Here is a 24,742-nt window from a genome sequence, read left to right as displayed (position 1 = left end):
TCTTCTATACACTCTAAATGAACTTTTACCTAAAGTATGTAAAAATGTAAAATTCAACAAAATAATACAGCGTAATTGAAATTCGTTATAGATACGGGTATGCGGATTACACGTGGTTTAAAACGATTAAATATAGTATGTTTCTATTCTGGTTACAAATGTTTGTTTAGAAATATCTAACAATCTCTTTGTCTTCCTGTAAAAATATAAATATAGCCGTTTTGAGCTACTTTAAGCTAAATAGCTCATTCTATTTGAATAAGCCGTTTACTAAATTTGATAATGTTAAATAAATGATAAAAGCTTTGTAAATAAATTGTTTGCTTTGTATTTCATTTGGAAGTTATTTAAGCTAGATATAAACCAAAGAAAAAAAAGTTCTATGGACCGTTTTAATGCGGTGAAACAATTTTACTGGCTACTAAACAGTGTGACATGTGATACAGATTAACACACAATAAAAACCTTAAATTTGTTTTTCTGTGTCTTTTAAATATTCACCACAGGAATTACATTTGGAATTAAAGTGCCGAAGGCAAAATCTTAACGTTTTAAAACGATATGCTGCAGTTTAATTTAACACAGAGTGAAGTATAACAAAACAAAAAGGTTCAAGTTTTTATTAAGTGTAAGCTGCTTTTTTATTAAGTTTTAGGTAAACAGATTTTTTTATAAAAAGAAAACTGTATATTTTAAACCTAAAACAGAACTAAGGTTAAGAAAACTTTTGGTATAGTTTATTTTTTAGCAAATTTTGATTACCGATATTAGTTTGTGGTATTTCTTTCTAACTAAAAGTAAGATAATTTCTTGTCAAACTTTTTTTTTTCAGAAATGAGTTATTCAATAACTTTAGTTGGTTTCTTATTGACAGGCTTAGCCAGTTCTGTTCCAATTAATTCAAACCAATGTGTAAGTTTAAGTATATTTTAGACCTTATAAATTTTTTTGTTATACCGTAAACACCTTAGTGTCGCGTATAAATCTTTAATAATTTTGTTCAGTTTAAACTTAATGAAAAAGTTGTGTAACAATTTAAAATTTTATAAACTTTTTTACAAGTAGTTCTTTAACATTTTTAAACATCTAGGTAGAAATGTGCATTTTTTATAAAGTTTAAATAAAGTTATTAAAATTTAATTTCAGTTCTTTCTATAAAAAACGAGTAAAATATGGTTATCTAGTTTTTGATTTTGTTTTGATAATTGTTATGGTGAAGCTTGTTGTAGGTATAAATAAAATACTTATTGATTTTACAATTTTATTATATTTTTGTATTTTAATTTAATACTAGTTTATTCATAAACTCTCTATGTCATTAAATTTAGTTGTTTTAGTTTTTATCGTAGTTTTTAAAACAGGGCTCCTGGTATAAGAAATGTGTACGATTTAATAGAAAAAAATTAGGCAAATATACTTTTTTAAATTAAAACATATACAAACTGTTTAACAATAAAAATTTGATCAATAAAGTTAAAACTATTGCTTGTTAACATGACATCATTTTATGGGGTTTTAAATTGAAAATAAGTAGTTACAGTTGCTTTTATTAACGATAAGTCGTTAGCTGTAGCTGTAGCTACTGTAGCTTACCAGCTTCTATGTTATAAACAAATATTAAACTGAACACAAATTTGTAAAATACAAATACAGGTGAAGGAGGATGTAATCGGAAAACCATCCTACTTGTGGGAAATAAGCTCATCATTTTCCAATAAAACTTCCTACTTGTTCGGAACACTTAACGTTCCGTTCGATAAAGTTCAGCAATGGTTGCCTACAAACACTTTGGTATGTTTTTTAGTTTGCTCTCTTTATGGTTGATTTTACAAATAAAGCATTTAATTTTTTTCTACTGTAAAGATTCTACCAAAGGAAAGTAAATACATAAAAAATAAATTTGTTTGTTCTTACAAGAAAATTTCGCAGCTAAAAAAGCTTATAGCTAAATTAAAAATTTTTAGAATAAATACGACTTTTCGTAATTAAATCGAACTCAACAATGGTTTATAATTTTTACAATTTAACTTTTAGTCGCGCTACGATTTTTTAGACGGCGTTGAAATCCGCCGATGAGATAGTTCCAGAAGTGAACTTGTTCGACAAAGATTCCGAAGCCCAACTGAAATCCTGCCAGTATTTGCCCGACAACAAAACGCTGAAAGACGTTGTGGGATCAACAGGCTTGTTCAGCAGAGTGGAACGCCACCTGAAAGTCGTGGAGGGATCGGTGCACCGGTGGATACCCAACGTTTCAAACAAGACTTTTGCTGAACAAATAGGTCAGACTTTGAGAAGAAAACTAAGCTTTCTTGTAATTCGGATTATAAGAACATACTTATTTTAGTAATCAAAAAAACACAGCTCGAATGGTGAATTGTTTTCAAACACGAAAATAAAAAACCCAACTCAAAGCTGCTTAAAGTAACATAAAACTACTTTTAAGGCTAACGGGTCTAAATTGCACTAAGAAAAAATTTCACGAGAACATAATTGCACAAGTGCACAAAATTGCACGAAGCCAAATTTGCACGAGGGCACAACATTGCTCGAGGGAACAAAATTGCACCAAGAGTCAATTTTGCACGAGTTACATTTTTTCACAAGAATTAAAAATAAAGAAAAAAACTAGAAAAAAACAGAAAAAAAAAAAACTAAAAGATGATTTAATAAAAAAAAGAAAAAAGTTGCTGATCGAGGGTAAGGGTTAGGGGTAACAGTGATAGTAAAAATAAAAAAATAACTAATAAAAACTATTATAAAAAAAAGAAGATAAAAAAATTTAGCAAAATAAAATTAACCAAAAAAAAAGAAGGTACTAACCGAAAGTAACGATTAGGGGTAACAGTGATAGAAAAAAAAGTATATACAAAAAAAAAAAACATAAAAACTAAAAAATAAAAAATAAAATAACTTACTGACTGAGGGTAAGGGTTAGGGGTAACAGTGATAAAAGTAAAAAAAATAATAAAAAAATATAAATTTAAAAAATAAACAAACTAATCCACCCGTTCAAAAATTTCTGTATGCAAAATTGTCTGCTCGTGAAAAAGTGACCTTTCGTGCAAAGTTGTCTTTGTGCAAACTTGTCTCGTGCAAAAGTATCTTCGTGCAATTTTGTTCACTCCGGCAGTTTTGTACGCTCTCACAAACTTGACAGCTACCCATTTTTGAATTATATTTTTCTAAAATATCTTTAATTTTTTCATCTTAATCTAAGTTTTATTAAAGGTTTGATTTTTGAAAAAAAAACAGTTAAAAGTCTCTACTTTGCCAATGAAATTTATTTTTAAAATTATAAGAACTAATACAAGTCTTTTTATTTGGAAGAATAAGAAGTTTCAATACTACTTAAACGAAAAAAGCTATAATATCTGTTTTTAGACTTACATATCACATTCCAGGCTCACAACTTTTCAAAATGTGGACCAGAGACCTGTTCATGAAGAAGCCGCACGTGGTTGCCGGGGTCATCGAGATCCTGGACCCCGTGCTGGTATCCAACCGCATCCGGGTCATCAACGACCAGGTTTACTACGCGCTCAGCATGAACGACTACATGATGGCAATGGGCAGAAGGAACAAATTGGTGAAAGCGCTGCAGTCGGGAAGCGAAGCGTGCGAGCAGATCAACATGATGAGTGACGAACAGGTTTGTGTGTTTTTCAATAGTTGATTCGTTGTTTTTTTTTGTTAAGTACTTAAAGACAATTGAAATTTTACAAAACTAGCTTACGTGTTTGTATTGTTTTGATTTATTGTTGTAAAGTATTACCGAAGTAAGTTTACTTGTTTATGATTTTCGTGATTTTTTGATTTTGAGTAAATTTAATGCGAAAAGCAAAAACAACCTTAAAAGTGAAAAAAAATGTTTTAACAAGAGGTTTTTTTTTTCTAAAATGCTTTCATGTGAAGCTTTTCAGCAGATTAACACGACTAGTGACGAACAAGTTTGGACAATTTTCTGTTGCTGTTTTCTTCTTTTAATTTTTTTTGTTAAGTGCTTATTATAATTTAAATTTCACAAAACTAGCTCATATGTTTATAATATCTCGCTAACAAACATCTTTAAAAGTTTATTGTTGTTTGAGTGATGAACTAGTTTGAAAATCATTTGTTGCTGTTTTCCTGTTGTAAACAATGTTTTTTATATCAAGTGCACTATAGGGTTCTTGAAAGTAGTTTAAGTATTACCAAAGTTAACTTGTTTATAATATTCGTAGTTTTTTGATTTTCGCAAGCAATTAATGCAAAAACACCCTTAAACGTTAAAAACTAATGTTTTACTTAAAATGGGTTTTGCTAAAAAAAATCGTTTTAAACTTTAGATTCTTTTAACATTAAATGAGTTTTCGAATAAGCTTTTTAGCTTTGAATTTTTTTTTGGTGATAGTAAATTTAAGTTTATAGTAAGAAATGTTTTTAAATAAGTAAATGCTTAAAAATATGTGTAAAATAAAATATTTTGCAGTTAGTAAATAGCTGTTTATTTTAAGCTTAAAATGTTTCATCAAACCAAATACTGCTTGAGTATAAGAAAATATTTTTTTTTACAATGCACATGTACTTTAATAACATATGCAATCTTAAACTTATCACCATAATTTTTTCTTAAAAGACTGGAAATAAACATTTGTGTATATTTTTAACAAAACAAACAAATGCGAGTTATAGCTCTTGCTCATTTATTAAAAAAAAAACTTTAAACTACATCACCCACACTTTAACACTCAAAAAACAGGGTGAGAAAAAGTTAGAGGAAGCATTAAACAAATGGGAAAATATTCTGTCCGCGAAAGAATCGGAGCACAAAGAAGCTAAAAACCAAGAGTTTATTGACTACAAATGTTTAAAGATCACTGTGAGCTGATTGTAAAACAGAGTTTTTGAATAATAATTTTTTTCAATGATTAACCTTTTCAAAATATATAAATTTAAATTAAAAATAAAGGAATGTTTAATTTTAAATTTTATAAATTGTGTCTTTGATGTAATCTATTTTAAATTGATATTTTTAACAGAATCTTGATTAAACAAATTTTTTCTGAAAACATTAAAGTAAATATTGTCATAGGAAAACGTAGAAGCTACCGAAAAAGCGTGGGCAACCGACAAAATTGACAGACTTTTGCAAGACAATTCTAACACTTCTTTCCTATTCACTTTTAACATATGTGAGTTATAAATTCAATAAAAAACATATAAAATGGCTTAGCTACTTATAATGCTACAGCTAAATAAAACTGTAGTAATAGTTAGAAATGTAAGTGATTGTGTCTAAAAACTTTTTTAAGTACAAAAAAATGTAAAACAGACGACTTTTTTGGAGAAAGGTCTGTAGTGGAGGCTTTGAAGCAAAAAGGGTACAAAGTTGAAAGACAAAACGCTGAATGATGTACACAGGAGTACACAATCAATCGACTAGCAATAAATTTGTAATTATAAAGCTTGTGTTTAGGTTTAGCATTAGACTTTTAGAGGCTCTTGGTTTTATTATAAGTTAAACAAAGCTATTGTTTTTAAAATATTTCTTGAAACTTACATCTTTTAGCACTTTATTTTTTAAATAAAATCTAAGTCGCTTGTTTTTACTCAGATGCTTCAGGCTATAAGACTTTAAAAAATACTTTCTAAGTCTATGTGATCTTTAACATAACTTCAAAAAAATGTAACAACTTTATACAGTTTTTATGTGATAATAAACAAAATTCTATGCCAAAAATCTTGCACCACTTTAATGAAGGTAATATTTAAGATATTTCGATGTAGCTGCTGATATTAATCTTTTTTTACTTTTATTTTATAATGAAATAAAATAGTCTTAGTTTAATTATTGTCTTTGTAAGTTTTATAGAAAAATTATTTTAGATTTTCTATGACTTAAACTTAACAAACTCTTATTTGAATTTTTACTTAAGAAAGTAATTTAAAATTTTTAGTGAATTGTTAAATAAATATAGTATGTTTTACTACTGTCTTGTTTATCTGTACTAAACTTTAAACTATTAAAAATTCTAGCTTTAAAAAAAGCTTGAAACTTTTTAATTAATCAAAGTAAAACTAGCTAAAAATAACCAAGTATTTTCAGAGATTTTAAACAAACGTTTGTTTTATTTTAGTTAACGTGTTGAAATATGGTTTTTTTAACAACAGATATATTTTTCATATACACAATGTAAAACATAATGAAAATAAAAGTTCATTAACATCTCTTACTTAACTTATCAATTAAAATAACAGTGCTTAAAAACTTTTTTGGTTTAATATGAAAATGTTAAAATAAAAACACAGTGGAGAAGAAAAACTAAGTAAAGACACATTAAGGTATCACGTTAAAACAGTTAATTCTAATTCGAAAATAAGGTAATAAAAAAACTTACTGCTAAAAAAACTCAAAAATTCAAAAAGCTCAGAATTAATTAGCCTCAAATTTGAAGATAAAAAGTAGTTTAATCAAAGACACAGTGTACCTATAAAAAATATTTAAAACTTAAAATACACAAAGCAAAACACTTAGTTCATTCGATACCTAAACTTCTTCCTCCTCTCCCTCTTCGGGGGCTTCCCCCTCTCCACCCTCACCACCAGGTGTCAGCAGTTCCATCTGCACCTTCACCAGCGTCCGCATCTCCCCCTCCCTCCCCCGCAGCGCCACGTTGTCCCTCAGCAGCGCCTTGTTCTCCCCCGCCAGCTTCTCGTTGCTCTGCCTGAACCGGTCGTTCTCCCCCCTCAGCGACCCGTTCTGCGCCCGCACCTTCAAGTTCTCCTGCCGCACCTCCTGGTTCTCGTCCCTCAGAGAGCCGTTTTCGTCGCGGATCTGCCGGGAGTTTTTTTTTGTTTTGATGTTGGGTTCGAGGTGAGGTCTTATTTATAAAGTTCAAAGAAAATAGTGTTTCAGATTTTTTCCCGCGTATATAAACACATTTAATTTAAACGACTGCGAAATACAAGTGTTGTTCAAACATATTTGCATGTTTATTAACTTGGTAATGTTTTTGTAATCACAGTGTCTACAGATATATATATATTAAGCTTAAGTAGGCAGTCAACTTTTTGTATGCAAACGCCTGGAAACTACTTTGCATGAATAAATGTAAAAACAAAACAAAAATATACTGTTGTACAATAAAATAGGGATCGGCAAACTGCGGCCCTCAAAGCCTAAATCTTCGGCCCGTGAGGTACTTTTTAGATACAAACATCCATATTAAGACCATAAAAATAAAATATTTTGTAATAAAAACTTAAAATAAGGCTATGTATTCTTAAAAATACTTTTTACTAGTGCATTGACTTTTTAACCACATTTTTGGTTTGAAATTAATATTTTATACTGACTATTACAATTGTTTTAAAATAAGTACGGCTCTCGAAAACTTTTTTTTTAAATTGTGCGACCCGAAAGCAATTTTGTCTGGGAAGTTTGGCCTGCGAGTTACAAAAAGCCCCTGAAATAAAACTAGTTTTCACAAATCTCAAAAGCATTACTTTTTGGTTTTCAGCCTTCACTTTCCCGCTCTCCTCCCTCAACTCCGCATTCTCCTCTCTGATCTTCCCGTTCTCTCCCCGCAAACTCCCGTTCTCCTCCCTCACTTGATCGTTCTCCCCTCTCAGTTTCTTGTTCTCCCCCCTCAGCTGATCGTTCTCTCCTCTCACCTTTCCGCTCTCTTCCTTCGTCCTCTCGAACTCCGCCCTCAACACTTTGTTGTCCGCCCTGAGTTGGTTTTGGGATTTTAGAGTTTTTATACAGTTGAAGCTGTTTAATGGTTTTAAAATAAGGAGCTTCTTTTGGAATAAGTGTTGCTTTCATCGCTGCCCAGAGTTGTGCTTTACAAGTTGTTTTCGAATTATTTTTAAAATTAATTTAATTTAGAGTATTTTAAAACTTAAATAGCACCAGTTCTAAAGTTTAGAGTGAGCTGTACTCGCATCAGTCGCTTTTAAAGTTGATGGCCAACTTCAATACATTTTTGCCAATTGAAGTTTTACTTTATAAAACAAAAAGTTAAACGCTCATCCAAAGGTAAGTTGAAAATTTGAGCTGTTATGAGGCTTATTAAACATTTTTTGCAATTTTTTGTAAGTTTAAAAATGCTAGCAGTGAGTTTATAAAATGTTTTAATGTTAACTCATTTTCTTACAATCTTTTTTATTAACGTTTTTGTAAAAATATTATGTAATCAAATTTGTATAAGTAATATTACTATTCATTCCAGATGTGCTAGAGCACCTAGTTGGCAATTTTATTTCTTAAGTAAAGCATCGGATTTTATTTACTAAGTAAACATCAAAACAAACAACTTCTTACGATAAAGGAATGTAGTAAAATAAACAAAATGTTTCAAAAATAGCGGTCAGTTTGTTTAAATACTAAAGTTTTAGATATGCTAAATTTGAGTGCTTAAAAATTATTAAAAAATTGTATAGGACAAAAAATTAAAGTTTTAAATTATCTAAACCTTATTTTAATGGTCTCTTTTATCGAGCCTTTACTTTAAAGTAAATTTATATTTTGTTTTTTTCGTTCTTGATATTTTTTGACACTGCTTTACAATTTTACTATTTCATGGTATAAAGTTTGTATTTGACTTAAAATAAAATATTAAAATTAGTAAACATAGTAAGTAAAAAATTAGTTGAAACAAAGTTATTTTAAAAGTTCGTACTAAATCGTGTTTAAATTAATAAATAAATACATAATCGTAACAATAAAATAAAACATGGTATGTTATCTATACATTAAAATAAGAACTTTAATTTTAAGCTTGTATATTTCTCAAACTTTCCAATAACGTTAGAAAACTGTTCTAAAAGTAGTAAAACATATATGAAGAAAAGTTTTTTAAACAATAAAAAAACTTATAGAATGTTCAAACTATATTTTGGTAAGTTGATTGATATTTTGCATCACTGCAGCATCACTAAACTAAACTTCTGATTATTGTACATATCATAAAATTCTTGAGAAAAATTTTTAAATACATTTCTCTTACCTTGAAAGTTTGATTTAAGCATATACAACTACTCGACACCAAACCTAGCTGTTGACAAGGTGTGCAAATATAAATAATTTGCATATATTAAAATTTGATTTATTTTTTATATACTCTACAAAGCTTTAAATTAATTTTTTAGTGTACACCCTTACCACTAACCCACCTTACCCAAAACTTCAACAAACATATTGAAAGAAAGAGTTTAAATAACAAAAATTAAAAATAACATTATAAAAAATGAATAAAACAAGTGTAGTTTTAAATTGCGCAAAGTTAGTGCATGTTTTTTAATGCACCCGTTGACAACCATTAAATAAAAAGACAAAAAAGCAAACACCTTGAAAGTTCGTTGTCACCGCGCAGTTTCTCAATGTCCTTCTTCTGTTTACAATTCTCAACACTCAACCGCAAGATGTCGTCCTTCGCCTTCTTCAGCTCGTTCTCGAACTCGACTATTGATGCCAATTGGTCGTCTTTGTCCTGCTGCAGCATCTGAATCTTTCTTATCATCTGTGAAGAATTTATTAATATTTTGATATTTCAAAACAGTGTTTCGAAAAAAGTTTTTATCTATTTCTCAAAAAAAAATTCTTATCATCTGTGATTCAATTTAATTTTAAAATGTTTTTTTTTTAAATAGCAGTAATGATCTTTCGAAAAACACTGCGTTTTAATTTGTTTAACTCCTTCAAGCAGCAAATAAAATTGTTAGTTACAAATGTACTTAAAAGTAGTAAATATTACTTCAGTATCACTAAATTTTTTAGATGTTTTTTTACTAAATATTAATCTTTATAATAATTTTGTTACAGTTACACTAAACTACAGCTTATAACGTTTTAGAATTTAGTCCCTGAATTTTTTTTATCCTTTGCAAAGTTTTTTAGCATTTAGATAACTTAAGAATTATTCAGCATTCGTTTTGCTGAAAAAATATAGTTTTGAAAATTTTAAAACTATTTTAAGTAAATAATACAGTTGTTTGAAAATAAAGCTGAAGCGATTGGTTTTTCACTCATCGTGCACGAGTAAAATCAAAACGTCAGCAAATGTTTCATAAAACTTTATAACGAAAACTATGTCATGTAAAACAAACTTTCGCTGTATATGTTTGTTATAAATACGAATTGGTTACACTAAGTGATATAGATATATACTTTTATTTACTAGTACTTTATACTGCTTAAGTAAAGTAACGAACGTTAAGTTTTTTCACTATACTTAGAATTTTTAACACATATATATTAAACTCACATCAAGACGTTCCTCTTCACCATCGAGGTACCGACGAATGTAATCTATTGCCACTTCTTTGGCGATCCTTCGCGATCTCTATAAGTTTTAGTTTAATACATGTTTTTTTTTTGGAATATGGTTAAATTAGTGTTTAGAGTAGTGTTTTGGTTTAATAATGAAACAATTGACCTTAGGTACTTATTAAGATTAAAATCATTCAGATAATATGATAAGTCGCTGAGTTTGTGAAAAAACGATGTTTTTGACAATTTCCTTAAAAATGTTACGAACAAACCTTTTATTGTTTATTTTAAATGTGTTTAAAAAAATAATCTGACGATATATTATTTGGACTAAAGTTGTAACTAACATACGTAGTTTAAAAAATATTTTTTCATGAAAATATATTATCATTTTTATAAAAGGGTTACAGCAACATTTGTTTTACTATATGCACATTTTAACCACAATGTAAAAAATAAACTTTGGATTTAAAAATACATTTTTGTTTGGTTAGTTTCAATAGCAAGTTGATAGTCACAATAAATGCAACTATACTATCTATACTTTAATGGAATCTGTTTACACGGTGTTATAAAATTGTAACGGTCAGAATCAGTATACTGTTTTAAAGCTAACATCCTTATAAGTTTAAGCAGTCTTTTAAAGCAATACAAATAAACAAACAGCATTTCGCATAAACAATTTTTCATACAAACAGGATGAAATTCAATTCAATAGCTTTTTCTACTAGTACTATGGTGTCTAATAAGTAGACTAATGTCTTATTTTTATACTATAGTAAAAAAACTGATTGTTTTACAGTAAACAACACTAACAGGAGGAATATAACAAGTGCTACGCTTAAAAAATATTTGTTTTTTGTGAATAGGTAAACACATACGGGAGGGCTGCTGATGCCGGAGTCCATCTCCTCCTTGATCACCCTCCTGTTCCACTCCATCTTCGCCGCCGTCGAATACTGAATCTGCTTGATCTTGTCCGGGTCCGTCAGGAACGTCATGACGTCATCGTCGTTCCTGAAAAAAAATAAAATAAAGTTTAAAGTTTGAAAAAATATATAACACAAACTGTTTGATGGCCAAAAATATGAATGGAAAATATTGTAATGAGTTGATGTTATGGTAGTGTCCTTTATGAAATAATCAGTTATTTATTATTGTTAAAAATTATTTTTATTGTTAATTAAAATTTTAAACCGTATGTCAGTAAATTGAAAAACTAAAGCAATAATTGCGTTTAACAATAAAAAGTATAAAACTTTTAGTGTTTTTGTTTTGCTCAACAAAAAGACAGTTGTCAGATTAAAAATAACTTTTAATCACCGTTTATCAAATGATTAATCGAGCGTGATAGTAGTGTTTAGTGCATCGTGGTGAGAAATATTTACAAAAATCGTTACCATTTAAATGTTATAATAAGTTGAAACTTACAATAAAATTAAGTATAAAAGCTGTGTTTCGTCAGTACTTAAGTATAGATAAAAAGGAAGATAGTACTAATTATCACAGGTTATAAAACACAGGTTTGTAATAAAAACTATCAATATACTTGAAGCTAGCACAATTTTTTTTTCTTATAGGTTGTACCCAACTGTTATGTAAGTATGATAGCTAAATTGTTAATTAATAAACATAAATAAAATTAAGTTTTAAACGTAACTTCTATCAAAGTTTCCGTTAGATAGACTTTCAAAAATTATATGAATTATTTAAGAGTCTTGTAAAATAAACATAATTAAGTAAATGAAAAGTTGTGATTCGTTCCATCATGTAATTTTTTTTTTCATTTTAAAAAAGGTACGCCTTCTTATAAGTATTTGAAAATAAAATTTCTATGCTTATCACATAGTAGTTTAAATCAGTTATTGCATTTTCAATACAACTTCAAACCTGCTTAAAAAGGGAAACATATAAACTTGTAGCAAATAGATTACAAGTTTATTTTGTACAAACGTCAAAAGGTTTTTATTTTTTTCAGATTATAAAAGTTATACTTTAGAGTGTTAGAAAAGTTAATTAACTCTAAAACAGCTCAGAAAAGATTAAAAAAAACACAAATATTTGATTTAAAAATTAGACATTTACCAAATGAGAACGTGGCGTTATTAGGTTTTAGTTAAATATGTTTGTAGATAACTTATTTCAACTTTTAAAAACATTGTCTTAACTTTCGTTATACTGCAAATTGTTTACAAAACATTTTTTTTTATTATACTTATGTTTTTGAATATTTTTCTGTTTTTCTTTAAGATTTTCTTCTTTACACAAAAATTAAAATTCTCGTTCAAAGCAGATTGCTATTAAACCATATAAAACATAACGAAATCAAATACACGGTTCAAATTAAAGCCGTTACAAGATAGCGAGCCGAAACAAAGCGGTGTTGAGACAATCATACAAACATGTGCAAACAAGCGTTGAGACGTATCGTTTACTATACAGCGCACACAAACAATGAGAAAGGGAGAAAATTTCAACGGCTTTTGAGATTTCAAAGTTTAACGTGAAACGAACACTGCTGGCTGTTATTCAGACGTTTAAGCATGATATATTAATGATATTAAATTAGCACAGAATACTTGCTAAATAGTTTTAATCTTTATTTAAAACATTAAAAAACAATTTACAACATAAAAATCAATTTAGTTAAACTCAATGATAAGGAAAAAACTAAAATGTAGTTATAGTATGTTCTTTTTCAACTGAGCAACTTTAAAACAAGCTAGTTATAATTATTTACAAAGTATATTTTATTTATCACAAAAAAGCTAGTCATAATATTTAACAAAGTATAATTTGTTTTACTACAAAAAAAAAACGTTTTAATTTAAAATACAAAAACACAATCTACACAGTCGATCAAAACATAATTTAAAGCTTCACAACTTTTTTTAAATTTGGTCAACAAAATACAAAAATAAAAATCAACACATTTACAAACCTGTACTGAATTCTGAGCACGCTGAGCACCTCGTTCAAAGCGCAGTCCCAACTCTGTCCGGTCAGGTCCGACAACCTGGTCGGGCTGTGCGACCTGAGCCTGGTCGGGCTGTAGCTTCTTGTGGGGCTGTAGCTCCTGTTTGGGCTGCAGCTCCGTATTTCCCTGCAATAAGTAAACAAAATTAAAAATATAGCTAGATATTTTCTATCGTTTTGAGAAAAAAAAGTTAATTTTGCTTTTACTAAGTTAAAATCAAAAGCAAACAAAATTATATTACGTTTTAACGCATTAAAACTCACCCGTAACTCATATTTGTGATTTAACTAAAAAATCCACTGTAAACAAATTGCTAGTCGAGCAAGCAAGTATGCTGGTGAACTCGGCAAACATTTAACACAAAATTTTGAGAGAAAGTAGTTTAAAACAAACGAGAGAATTTTTTTCTAAGTTTTAGTATTACTTTGAAACTTACACGAGAACATTTACACAAATTTACAGTGATTAAGTTGAAATTAAGACTTTGAATTTTTAAAAGTATAGATTAATTTTAAATATAAACTTTTTTCGTGGGTGACAATTTATATTGTTGCTAAGATAAAAGATATATGTTTTACTGTAAACTATAAGAAGAGTTTAAAATGAATGATTATTAAATTTTAACAAACTATTTAATTTTTTTCGCGTGAATTTTGAATAAAATGTTATGTGTTTTTAATTACTTATACTTGATACTTTTTACTTAATGGCTATTTTGTTATAAGGTTTTATCTGTAAAAAAAAAAAGTTTTTTTTTTGTCATATCTAGAAAAAAGTAACTTAAAATTAATAAAATAAAAAGTGCAAGAAGGTCAAATCATAAAAACTAGAACGTAACAAAAAGGAAAAAAAAACTTATTTAAAGAACACAATTGCTAAAAACAGACATATTCTATTGTGTATAAACAAATACTTTGGCTCTATCTCAAAAAAAAAAAACTAAAAATGAAAAAAAATCTAACAGAGGGCTCAATCAATAACGATTAAGATAGTATTACAAAATAATTTTTATTATAGTTTATTGAACGACAAAAAATATTTTGTCCTAAAACCTGGTGCACAAAGAACCTTTCGGTTATCAAGACGCACACCACGGATGCCTTTTAGTGTGTTGTCCTGGAATAGAAACATTTATACACCGAGATAATTCATAATAATTAAGTGCTATTAGAGTTTGAAACAGCTCGCACCCGGACTATTTATATATCTTAAATTGCTTTATTTAAATTAATCAATTAATTGTTTGTTTTCATTTTCTAATGCTTAATTCTTACTTCATAAATGTATTATTTTTTACAAACCCTAATTTAAGTAAACAAACTTAAACATGACGTTTAAAAACTAACATATGACTACACATTTTCGAAATATTGTCGAATAAAGTCAGTATTAAGATAATAAAAAAAAGTTATGAGACGTTAAACTGCAAAAAAAATACTACTAAAAGTCCAAAGTGTTCTGGTGTATGACAAGATAACCGAAAGGTTTTTTGTTATGCACCAGGTCCTTAGACAAAATTTTTTGAGCGTTTTTTGTCGTTCAATAAACAGTATACTGTACTAATTTTAAAGCTTTGTCGGTATCTATACACTTTTGGTTTTTATTAGTATAAATAACTTCAAAGCTATTGAACTACGTATTTAGTTTTGTTTATACATATGCAGCAATATAGTTTTTCTATAGAAGTATTCAGTGTTAAATTTAACAATTTGTTTTTTGATATTACCTAAAAACTTTTTATGTAAAGATTTGAATTTATTTAAATAAACTTCAGTGTACTAAAATATTTTTAAAAAGTGTAACTAAGATTGTTAAAGTTATTTTATAATTGCTATCATTTTGATGCATGTGTTGTTGTTGTTTTTTAGTTTATAAAACTTTTTTTCGGTAATAAAGAAACTTTAAAGTAGATTAATTTTATAACAGTTACTAATTTTATTCCAATTTTAGTTATAAGTTTCGAAAAGCGTTTTATTAAAAGTTAGTAACACTTTTCGATGTTGAACAATTTTTATAAGTTTTTTAATCTGATACAAAACACTATAATGGTATACATACGGCGATTAGTATGTGATCTGTTATAAAACCTTGTGCTGATTACTCACATTTCACTTTTTGTTTTTAAATTAATCTAAACTTAAATAGCTTAAAACAAAAATCAAACGGTTTTTAACTTTTTTTTGTAAATATCTTATTAGTTAACTACATTATATCTTATGAACTTATTAAAAACCACCTTAAAGTTTTCTCCAGTTCATCCATCTAAGCAACTTATACAACTTGCCAATTCGAGCTTAAAAAAACATAAGTTTTAATCAAACTTGATATAAACAAATATTTATAAAATATTTGCTTGTAAACAACTTTTAATCTCGAAAAACGCTTTCTAAATGAGCACCACCGTACAGCTCTCGCTACTTATAAATACTTGAAGCTTTTTGTTGTGTAGGAATTTCAATAACTTCATGATAACAAAAAAAAATAGTTGCACAACAAGTATAAGTAAAAAAATGTTCATTGTGCTGCTAAATCTTAATTCAAGGTCGTTAATGAAATAATTGCTAATACTAATTTCCTGCTCTGCATTTCCACAAAGAAAATGTTTTCATTTGAAAGAAAAATATGCTTTTGTTGCCAAATATTTTCAAAGCAGCTTTAAAAATCTGTTATTGGAAAAATGGTTTTCAATGAAAACATGTTTTGCTAAATGTTTTCGTAAAAAAAAACTGGCTCACTTACTTAATAATTAAGCATGAGTTAGAACTTTTGGTTTGAAAGCTTTTAGTTGCACGTCATTATCGAAAAACATTATAACAAAATGTAGTTTTAATATAAAGTTAACTAAAATGTTGGGTATAAAAGACTAATGTAATTAAATAAAATTTGTTAAATTTTTGGCTTTAATTTAAAATTTTGTTTTTATTATTAAAACAGCACAACTTCTTTGTGCACATTTTTTTTTTAATTTTAAACTCTTAAGTTAAGTTTTCAAAGTGTACATATCATATTTGTAGAGATTGCCTTAACTTTTATACAAAATAAAACCTACTATATTTTTTTTAGATAAGAGTTGAACTAAAACTTAATGAAAGTTACATCGCTAAATCAACAACTTAAGAAGCAAAATTATTGTCCGAAATAAAACTTTTTTTTCCAGAATTTAAGTGTTGAAAGTTTCTATTCAGCTACAGCTTTGGTACTACTCATACAAAATTATTTTTATTTATTAATTGATTATTTTAAGAAAAAATATAATGTTCGAAAATTTCTTTAAATATAAAGAAGTATTTATAGTTTAGAAGTTGTATTATCGTCTTTTTAACTTTGATGCATCAAAATACTTGTTGTAATATCAACTATACTGCAGACATATATTATCAAAAAAAAAATTAAAAGGTTTAAATATCCCTAAAAATTCGTAGTAATACTGTTAAAGTTTATTTAGACTAACCCCTAAGATACTTATACAGCATTGTAAAATAAAAACTTTTTGTATATAAATTGTTAGTCAAAATTTTTAAAGTTTTTGTTGAAAAGAAATGTTTTTTTTCATACCAATATAAATTGATATTAAATACTTCTAGTGCTATAAAACTGTTAAATTAATTTTTAAACAGCTGCTGAAAATAAAAGTTTTACTTTATGCTAATGCAAAAAGACAAATTAGTTTATTAATTAATTTCTGCTTTAATATAATTATATCGATATTTCGTATTAATGATTAAATTAAGTACTTTTAAACACATAAATACCCACAACTAAACATTTAAAACATCAGTTTGTTTTAAAATTGACAGTGTATACACAAGGTAAGCTAACATGCATTTTGTTGTATATTAGTTTTTTGGCTTTTCTATATACTTAAAATTTACCTCAAAGAACTCACAAAACTAAGACAATAAGTATTCAATTTTTTTTTAACTAAAAAAATAATAACATACATTTTTAAGCATTGTGTCTTAATCAAAATCATTTTGTCAAGAAGGTTCATTTTTAGTGACTAAAAATTATGTTTAATAATCTTAAAAAGTTTTTTTTTTCTCAAATAAAAATGTCAAGTTTTTGAAACATTCTTATATTTATTCAATTCATTGTTGTTAACAAAATAATTTTGTTAAAATATAAGTTTTGTATCTTAAATGTTGGAATCAGACAATTTATAAAAAAATTATTTTTAAATGTAAGCATTAAACATTCCTAAAAGAAAAATGTATAAGCTTGATCTATAAATTGACTAGTGTAAATTTAGCCAACAATGATTTGGTAAAGCACGCTTCAACTCCTGGTATAAACTTTTCATTGTACTATTTCAGTTTGAAATGGCCCGCACTAAGAAACCCACTGACGGAAAATCAACCGGAGGAAAAGTTCCCGCCAGAAGAAACGCCGCCAAATCTTACAGGTTCATTCAGCCAGGCATGAAGAAACCTCACCGTTACCGCCCCGGAACCGTGGCCCTCCGAGAGATCCGCAAGTACCAGAAGTCCACCGACCTGCTCATCCGAAAGCTGCCCTTCCAGCGCCTCGTCAAGGAAGTTGCCCAGGACTTCAAGGCCGACCTGCGGTTCCAGAGCGCGGCCATCGCAGCGTTGCAGACGGCGGCCGAAGCTTACCTGGTCTCCATGTTCGAGGACGCCAACTTGTGCGCAATCCACGCCAAGAGAGTGACCATCATGCCGAGAGACATACAGCTTGCGAGGCGCATCAGAGGCGAAACGAATATTGTACAAACGACTAACAATTAAGGTTTGCCGTGATGTGTTGTCACATTTTGCTGTGTGAACCGCTTTAAAAAAATTAAATACACAATTTAACTCAAAAGGATTTATAAGGTCAATAATGATTTGTTTTGATTACTAACAACTGTATAAAAGTGAATGCGAAAGTTTATAATTTGTTATAATGTTTTATATTGTTTTATAATGTGTTTTGATTTCATGTGTTTTGTCGTGCTTGTCTTAATAAAGTATATAAACTAAGCTGGTAGTGTTTGATATGTAAGTAAGCTTAAAATTTAAATTAATGAAAAACTGATAGAAAAACTTAAATTTGTTTCCAAACTGCTTTTGGTTTGTTAGAATCCGTTTTGAAGTTTGTTACAATCAACTTTAAACAATAGTAAATCTTCGCAAGTAATTTTAAAATATAGTTATGAGTATGTATGAACTAAAACTGAATTTTTAGTTTTAGTTAGTTGTATATGCGGTTTCTTACTAACGTTGAACTACATGGGTTCAATCGAGAGTTTAATGAATTTATCTGATTAAATAATATTTAATATATTATTTTATAACTAAGTATTTTAAACGATAAGCATTATCGATTTTTTATACTTTTTCTCGAATTGTTCTAGCTTTCCTGATCAAGTTTTTTTCATACTTTGTAAATTAAAGAATATAAGCCATTTACTTGCACTTAAGAATATTAAAAGTTCGTTAGCTCAATGAAATTAAGTTCTTCGAATTAATTCAATATTCCCTTAGTACTTAAGCATTATTAAATAAAATTTATGTTCTTTGACATAAGCTGTTAACTCTAACATTCAAACTGTGAAATTACTTGACTTGGTTGTGCTTCAACTAAAAAGTTCGCATGTTGTTGCTTGAAGGCATGAATTCAGTTTTTCAGATAATGTCTTGCGAACTTGTAAAAACGTATGCAGATGTAGTTTCGGTGGAATTTTATCACAAATGTTTTAGCTTAATGTGGAAGTTCATTCGTAATGTTTCGCTTAAACATGTTTAGTCCTAAATTTTCTTACAAGCTTAAAAACTATTTACTATAACTTTGTTATCTGTACGGTAGAATGCCACTTGAGGTTTTTGAAAGTCTTCCGCTAAAACATTTTTAAAAGCTATGAATTGAGAGTTTTTAGTTAAGTCATAAATACTGTTGATCAATATTTTAAATTTAAAATTGATTCTGTAAAAGCTACAAAACATACTTTAAACTTAATTATTCAGATAAACAGATCTTGTAAATCAGAAATCGTTTCATATATAAATATATATTGTTGTATAATAAAATATGTATACGTATACGCGTTGATTTATTTTTATTAACTAATCAATTTAAAATTTATTTTTTTATTTTAAAAGTATAAGTATGTAAAATCAATAATAAAATGTATTGTTATCAAAACTTATGAATCTAAAACATTCTTGAAACATACATTCTTTTTATTTAGTTCTAAGATACTAAAACTATTTTAAAAATATATTAGTTTTTGAGTTCAAATCTGATTCATTGACTTTTTGAAATATTGACCTTTCAAACTGAATTAGTTTATAAAATACTCAAAGAATTTTTTCAAATGCGCAAGTAGATTTGTATTTACAAACCATCGCTAACATTTGTTTTTAGTTAGATGCAGTTTGACTGCGACAACAGATTTCACAATGCAGATTAAGTATAATAAATGAAATGAAGACTTCCAATTCAAGATGTGTAGTAAAAGCTTGTACTGCAATAACGCACACGGCTAGCTTAGTACAAAATTCGGAAGTATTTTTAAGTCTTGACCCGCACTGTATAGAAAAAAGTCTTCCGCGGGCGCAGTTGTTTTGAAATTGTTGTAGTAAGGAATATAAAAGGACTGTTTTAAATTAAAACAGTGATGAAAAATCAATAGAATAGGAATAGTAAAGAGTGATCAATAAGTTAAGAACCTAGCTTAAAACTTGTCTTTATGTTCTAAAATGGTTTTGTTATGTTTGAGCTGAAAAGTTCAGATTTTAAGGGCTGCATTTGGCACGCTTGCCGCAGTTTGCCCACCTGTGAGTAATTAACTTTTATTAACCATACTATTTTTTTAAAATACTTTTCATGCACTTTTTGTGTTTCAATTTTGGTTAAAAAAGTTTTCCGTCGTGATAAATAATCAGTTTATAAACCTTAAACTGATATTAGATTCTTAAGAAGATTGTTAGCAATAAAACTTTGTTATTAGTGCAAATAAAAATCTTATAAAACTGCAGCGTAAGTATCTAAATACATTGTTTATTAAAAGACAAAAAAAAGCACTCAAAATATTTGGTCCTAGGACCTGGTGCACAAAAAAAACCTTTCGGTTTTCAAGTCGCACACCATTTTGGTACCTTCTAACGTTTTGTCCAGGACTTGCATCAGCTTTTTCTCAACAATAATAATGTATTATCATTAATTCACGCATAAAAAGTTTTGCACTATTTTTCAAAGACTTTTTTAATAAATAATCGAAACTTTTTGTCTAATTTTATTATGAATTAAAAGTGATTTTATAATTTTATATTATATGCCGAGTAACATCACTTTAAATTATAAACTTGGAGAACTTTTAAACTATTTATAAAACTTGATTTTAAAACAATACTGTTCCTATTGTTTTTTTGCGTACATTTTCATAAAAAAATCACTATTAGAGTACAATAGTATTTTGGTCTTTCTTTTTGAACATTGCCATTGTTTAACGGCGACTTTTTACATTTTCCTTGCATAAAACTGCTGCTAGTTATAAATAAGACTAATAACTTATAATTATAGTAGAGTTGGAGAAACTTCAACTACTTTACTAAGAGTTATTTTGCTTTAATATTTTTTATTAGAACTTTTTCATTTACCTTGAAGAATATTAATCATAATATATTTTCAGTGACTCTTCATTAGCAAAAATAACTTTACGAAGTTGTATTAGAAAAAATTTGCACTAAAAAAAAATAAAATTAAACATTCTTTATATTTAGCATTTTTACTAGGCAATATGTCAAGTTGTCTTTTCAACTAAGTAAACAAAAAATTGCACGATTACATAGCTAAAAATCGTAATCTAAAATTACTATAAACTTCTTAAAATTTGCTAGTTTGTTCAGTAATTGCCAGTAAAAATGTAACGATTTCTTGTGTTTTTTAATTTAACAAAAATTTCTTTTAATAGATTAATTTCTCTATAACACTTTCTTTTGACCTTATCATCTAAACTAAGATCTTATATAATATAAAGTTGCCTTAGCTGCCGATAACCGAAAGGTTCTTCGTGCACCAGGTCCTACGACCAAATATTTTGAGCATTTTCTGTTGTTGTTCAATAAAATACAACTTACATAATGGTAATCTAACCAAACAAGTAGCGCTAATTCGTTTATAGTAGAAACAAATATCAGATCATCAACAATATTGTAGTAAAGAGGAGGCAAGATTTTCCAGTAAAACAAAATCAGCATTATTTATCATTTGATTAGTAGAAAAAACTCTCTGGAACAATTTATAAGTACAAAATTTATGCTATGAACAAGTACACTAGTATTTCGTACTTATTTTTTAAACATTGCACAAGTTTTTTTCAAGTTCCGCATATAAGATGTTCCATTAATTTAGTACAGGCAAAAAGAACATAGAATTGTTAAAAATTGCGAGGTTAAGTCTGTGCATTTTTAGAAGGGAACAGTGAAAGAAAACTAAATAAAAAATGCTAAAGTAGCCTATAAAGTATGATATAAGGAAAGGAAAATATAGAAGATAAATTTATCTTTCCTAATACCTTTTTTATTAAAAAACTACTTAACCTAGCATCTGAACTCCAAGCTATAAGCCTTTTACGTTTTCAAATATTAATTAGTTTTAAGTAAAGCTTTGTTGAAACTAAGTTGTTCTCACAAACACCTTATACTACTCTTATATAGCCTTTAAACTATAAGTTTGTTTTTTGACTTTCAATTAATTTTGTATTAATTTTATTATATAAAACTAGTAGTGAATTTTGTTACTACTTACTTTAATCTTAACATGCATGCAAATAAATTTCTTGATTTCCTTAGTTTACTTCATACTTTTATTGCACTTTAGTAAGAAAATGATTTAGTTATAAGTATTACTATAACATTTTCATAACCAGTAATTTTTTGAAAAATGACTATTAATACAGTTATCTTGTACATTTTATTTTTTTCGTAATAAAAGAAAAGTGATAATATCAATCTAGAGTATGCACAATTTTTACAAATCAATTTTATTTAAGAAAAGATTTCTGGATTTTAGCTGCCTAGTATTACAGTCTTTTTGTTTTCTTTTAAGAAAACGTTTGATAATTAAAAGTTTTCTTTTAAGTTCGAAAATAGCAATCTAGATTGTCTGTAATATGTTAAACTAGTTTTCTTTAGTAGTTTCAATTTCTCCAATTGTTGTAGAACTTTTAAAGTATGAGTAGACAACTTACTATCAACCCATTATAAGCTTAAAACTTTTGTTCAAATTAAATAAACTTAATAATTTTGTTAATAGTATTTGTAGTGCAATTATTAAACTTTCACATCTTTGTGATTGTTTCATTTTACTTTTTTTAATAAAACTTTACAAATTTATATGATCCCTTTATGTTTTCAGATATGTCCGGCCAGCAAATGAATATTTCTGGTAAATATGACCTCCGACATATAAAGTTGCCCAACTCTTCTTATAAAATTCTAAACTTAAATCCATAGGGAGTAAAAGCATTTCCTTTACAAAAACTAACATTTAATCTTATATGAGAGCTTTGAAATTTAACTAGTAGTCAGTTTTGTAAAAAATTGAAGATTAAACCTATATTTGAGATATAAATAGTTTATCAAATATTTCCAATGAAAGCCTGGAAAACAGATCTTTTTTCAATGACATTAAAAAAAATTATTAAAAATCTATTTATAATTTTTAAGTTTTTTGAGCAGAATACTTCAAACTTTAGGGTATTTTTCTTAACTAGTTTAAAAAAATTGAGTAATTTAATTTCTTTTAAATTTTAAAAAGTAACGATTTAAAAAAAGTACGAGAAAATATAGTTCATCAATAGAGAAAATGATATCTTCAATTTTTTTTTACTCGGCTTATTATTATTTATCATCTGAACTATGAATGGTTGTAAAAACTTTTTTTGTTCTTTTTATACGATGAATTACATATAGTTGATGAATATTTATTAACTTATCCACAAAAAAAAATCACTACAGCTCTAAGTGCCATGAAAAAAACTACAATCTTAGTAACATTAAATACTTCTTCAATCATTGAGTTCATAACTTTTAGTTTCTCTTCAAAATCAAATTCACTTTTTGAAAGTCCCTTCTCCGCGCCTGCTTCTATTATTTCATCTAACTCTTCCTGATAGACTTTGCTGAAAACAAATTTAAAATGTATGAAAATTTAAAATTTAAACATTTTTTATAATCCGTCAACAATTAGTATGAGACAGTGTAAAATTTGAACAAAAGTGTTATTTGAACAAAAGTTATCTGTCAAAAATTATTGGACCTCAATATTTAGCAAGTCAAATTTCCCTACGCCTCTCGCCTAACAGATTATCAATTTACTTTTATCAATTTTGTACAAATATGTTTGTATGTACGAAGTTATCGTTCTTAATATCAAGCAAATAAGTTTAAACTTATGAATAAGTTTTTTTTTATAAATTTAGCTTTGTTTAATGTTTTGTTTATGTATATTTTTGTTGAATACAAATGTATTTTATTTTGTTTTTCTCATTCTTTGTCCTGTTTAAGTGGCTAAGGTTTTGATGGCTGAGTCCAACGTTGCACAATAAACAATACAATAATGATATCTAAAAAATAAATTTTAAGAGAAATTAAAAAAAAAAAGAACTGCAGTTTAACTGATACAAAGTCAAAAGCAAAAAATGTTCCTTTTGTAACTACTAAGAAAAAATAGCTATTAAGGTTTTTGAAGTTAAGAGAAATATAAAAACTAGGGTACTAATTGAAAACAAGGGTTATTAATTATTATATTATTTTAAACCGTATTTTTTTTCTATCCTTAACATACATATATAGGCATGACTATAACAAAGTAAAAAAAAAAACAATAACAAGTAACTAAATAGAGTAGAAAAATAATGAGTTCTTAATATAATTACTAAGAGAAATGATTTTAATAGAATAACCACAGAGTATAAGTATTTGAGTGCTATAAACTAATCACAATTTTGAAAACAAACAATAAATAAATATAAAACAAAATCATTAAACTTAATTTCATACGAAAATCTGAAATTTTAAGTTATATACCAAAATAAAAAAAGTTCTATTTTTTCTATTAAGTCATTTGAACATTTAGACCTTTTCAATACGGTATGATGATATACGATGGTAAAATATAGAGTAAAAAATTAACAAGACTCACCGTTTTGCTCTCAAGCACAAATATTTGTAACCAAGAAATAATGTGTTGATCGCATAACACAAAATATTCAACAGAACCCCAAACCTAATGAGTTGTTTCCATGTCAGCTTGAAAAATGAAAACATTTGCTCATCTGCAAAAGTTGGTGGTTAAACAAATTTTTACACAAAATGTGCAAGTTTTAAAACATGTAAGCATGGTTTAGTTTTTAACTACTTAATATAGTAATTGTAATCATGTTTAGTTTAGTTTTTGTGATGTTACCAACCAGGGTCGTGTCTAGACTATTTTCAGTGGGGTCGCAAAAATTTTATGTTCAATAAAAGAGTAGTTATGCAGTAGCTTTTATTATACACTTTAACAAA

General features: G+C 27.5%; 3 protein-coding genes across 4 annotated transcripts; 2 read left to right on the top strand and 1 right to left on the bottom strand.

The window, feature by feature from the left end:
* Window positions 1-761: 761 nt before the first annotated feature.
* LOC145842481 (metalloprotease TIKI homolog) lies at window positions 762-5,784 on the top strand. The gene is made up of 7 exons (XM_082949933.1): window positions 762-912; window positions 1,654-1,791; window positions 2,054-2,282; window positions 3,405-3,652; window positions 4,742-4,861; window positions 5,075-5,174; window positions 5,315-5,784. The coding sequence occupies exons 1-7, from the start codon at window positions 835-837 to the stop codon at window positions 5,392-5,394; spliced, it is 993 nt and encodes a 330-aa protein (XP_082806059.1). The 5' UTR covers window positions 762-834; the 3' UTR covers window positions 5,395-5,784.
* Window positions 5,785-6,271: 487 nt separating this feature from the next.
* On the bottom strand, window positions 6,272-15,603 carry LOC145842500 (uncharacterized). 2 transcript variants are annotated; one of them, XM_082949954.1, is made up of 7 exons: window positions 15,469-15,603; window positions 13,197-13,358; window positions 11,137-11,272; window positions 10,251-10,328; window positions 9,334-9,506; window positions 7,489-7,714; window positions 6,272-6,817 (listed from the first exon to the last, which is right to left on the bottom strand). In XM_082949954.1, exons 1-7 carry the CDS (start codon window positions 15,492-15,494, stop codon window positions 6,530-6,532), a joined length of 1,089 nt encoding a protein of 362 aa, XP_082806080.1. In that variant the 5' UTR covers window positions 15,495-15,603; the 3' UTR covers window positions 6,272-6,529. The 2 variants fall into 2 exon arrangements, with proteins under 2 accessions (XP_082806080.1, XP_082806081.1); XM_082949955.1 differs by lacking the exon at window positions 15,469-15,603 and adding an exon at window positions 13,496-13,628.
* A 1,948-nt stretch (window positions 15,604-17,551) lies between these two features.
* On the top strand, window positions 17,552-17,977 carry LOC145843183 (histone H3-like). The gene has a single exon (XM_082950642.1). The coding sequence runs from the start codon at window positions 17,552-17,554 to the stop codon at window positions 17,975-17,977; it is 426 nt and encodes a 141-aa protein (XP_082806768.1).
* The last annotated feature ends 6,765 nt before the right edge of the window (window positions 17,978-24,742 follow it).

The sequence above is a fragment of the Thalia democratica genome, chromosome 8 (genome assembly GCF_965202585.1).
Source record: "Thalia democratica chromosome 8, ktThaDemo2.hap1.1, whole genome shotgun sequence".
In the NCBI taxonomy this organism is placed as follows: domain Eukaryota; kingdom Metazoa; phylum Chordata; class Thaliacea; order Salpida; family Salpidae; genus Thalia; species Thalia democratica.
Note: the sequence above shows the minus strand (reverse complement) of the source record. Positions and strands in the feature narration are given on the sequence as shown.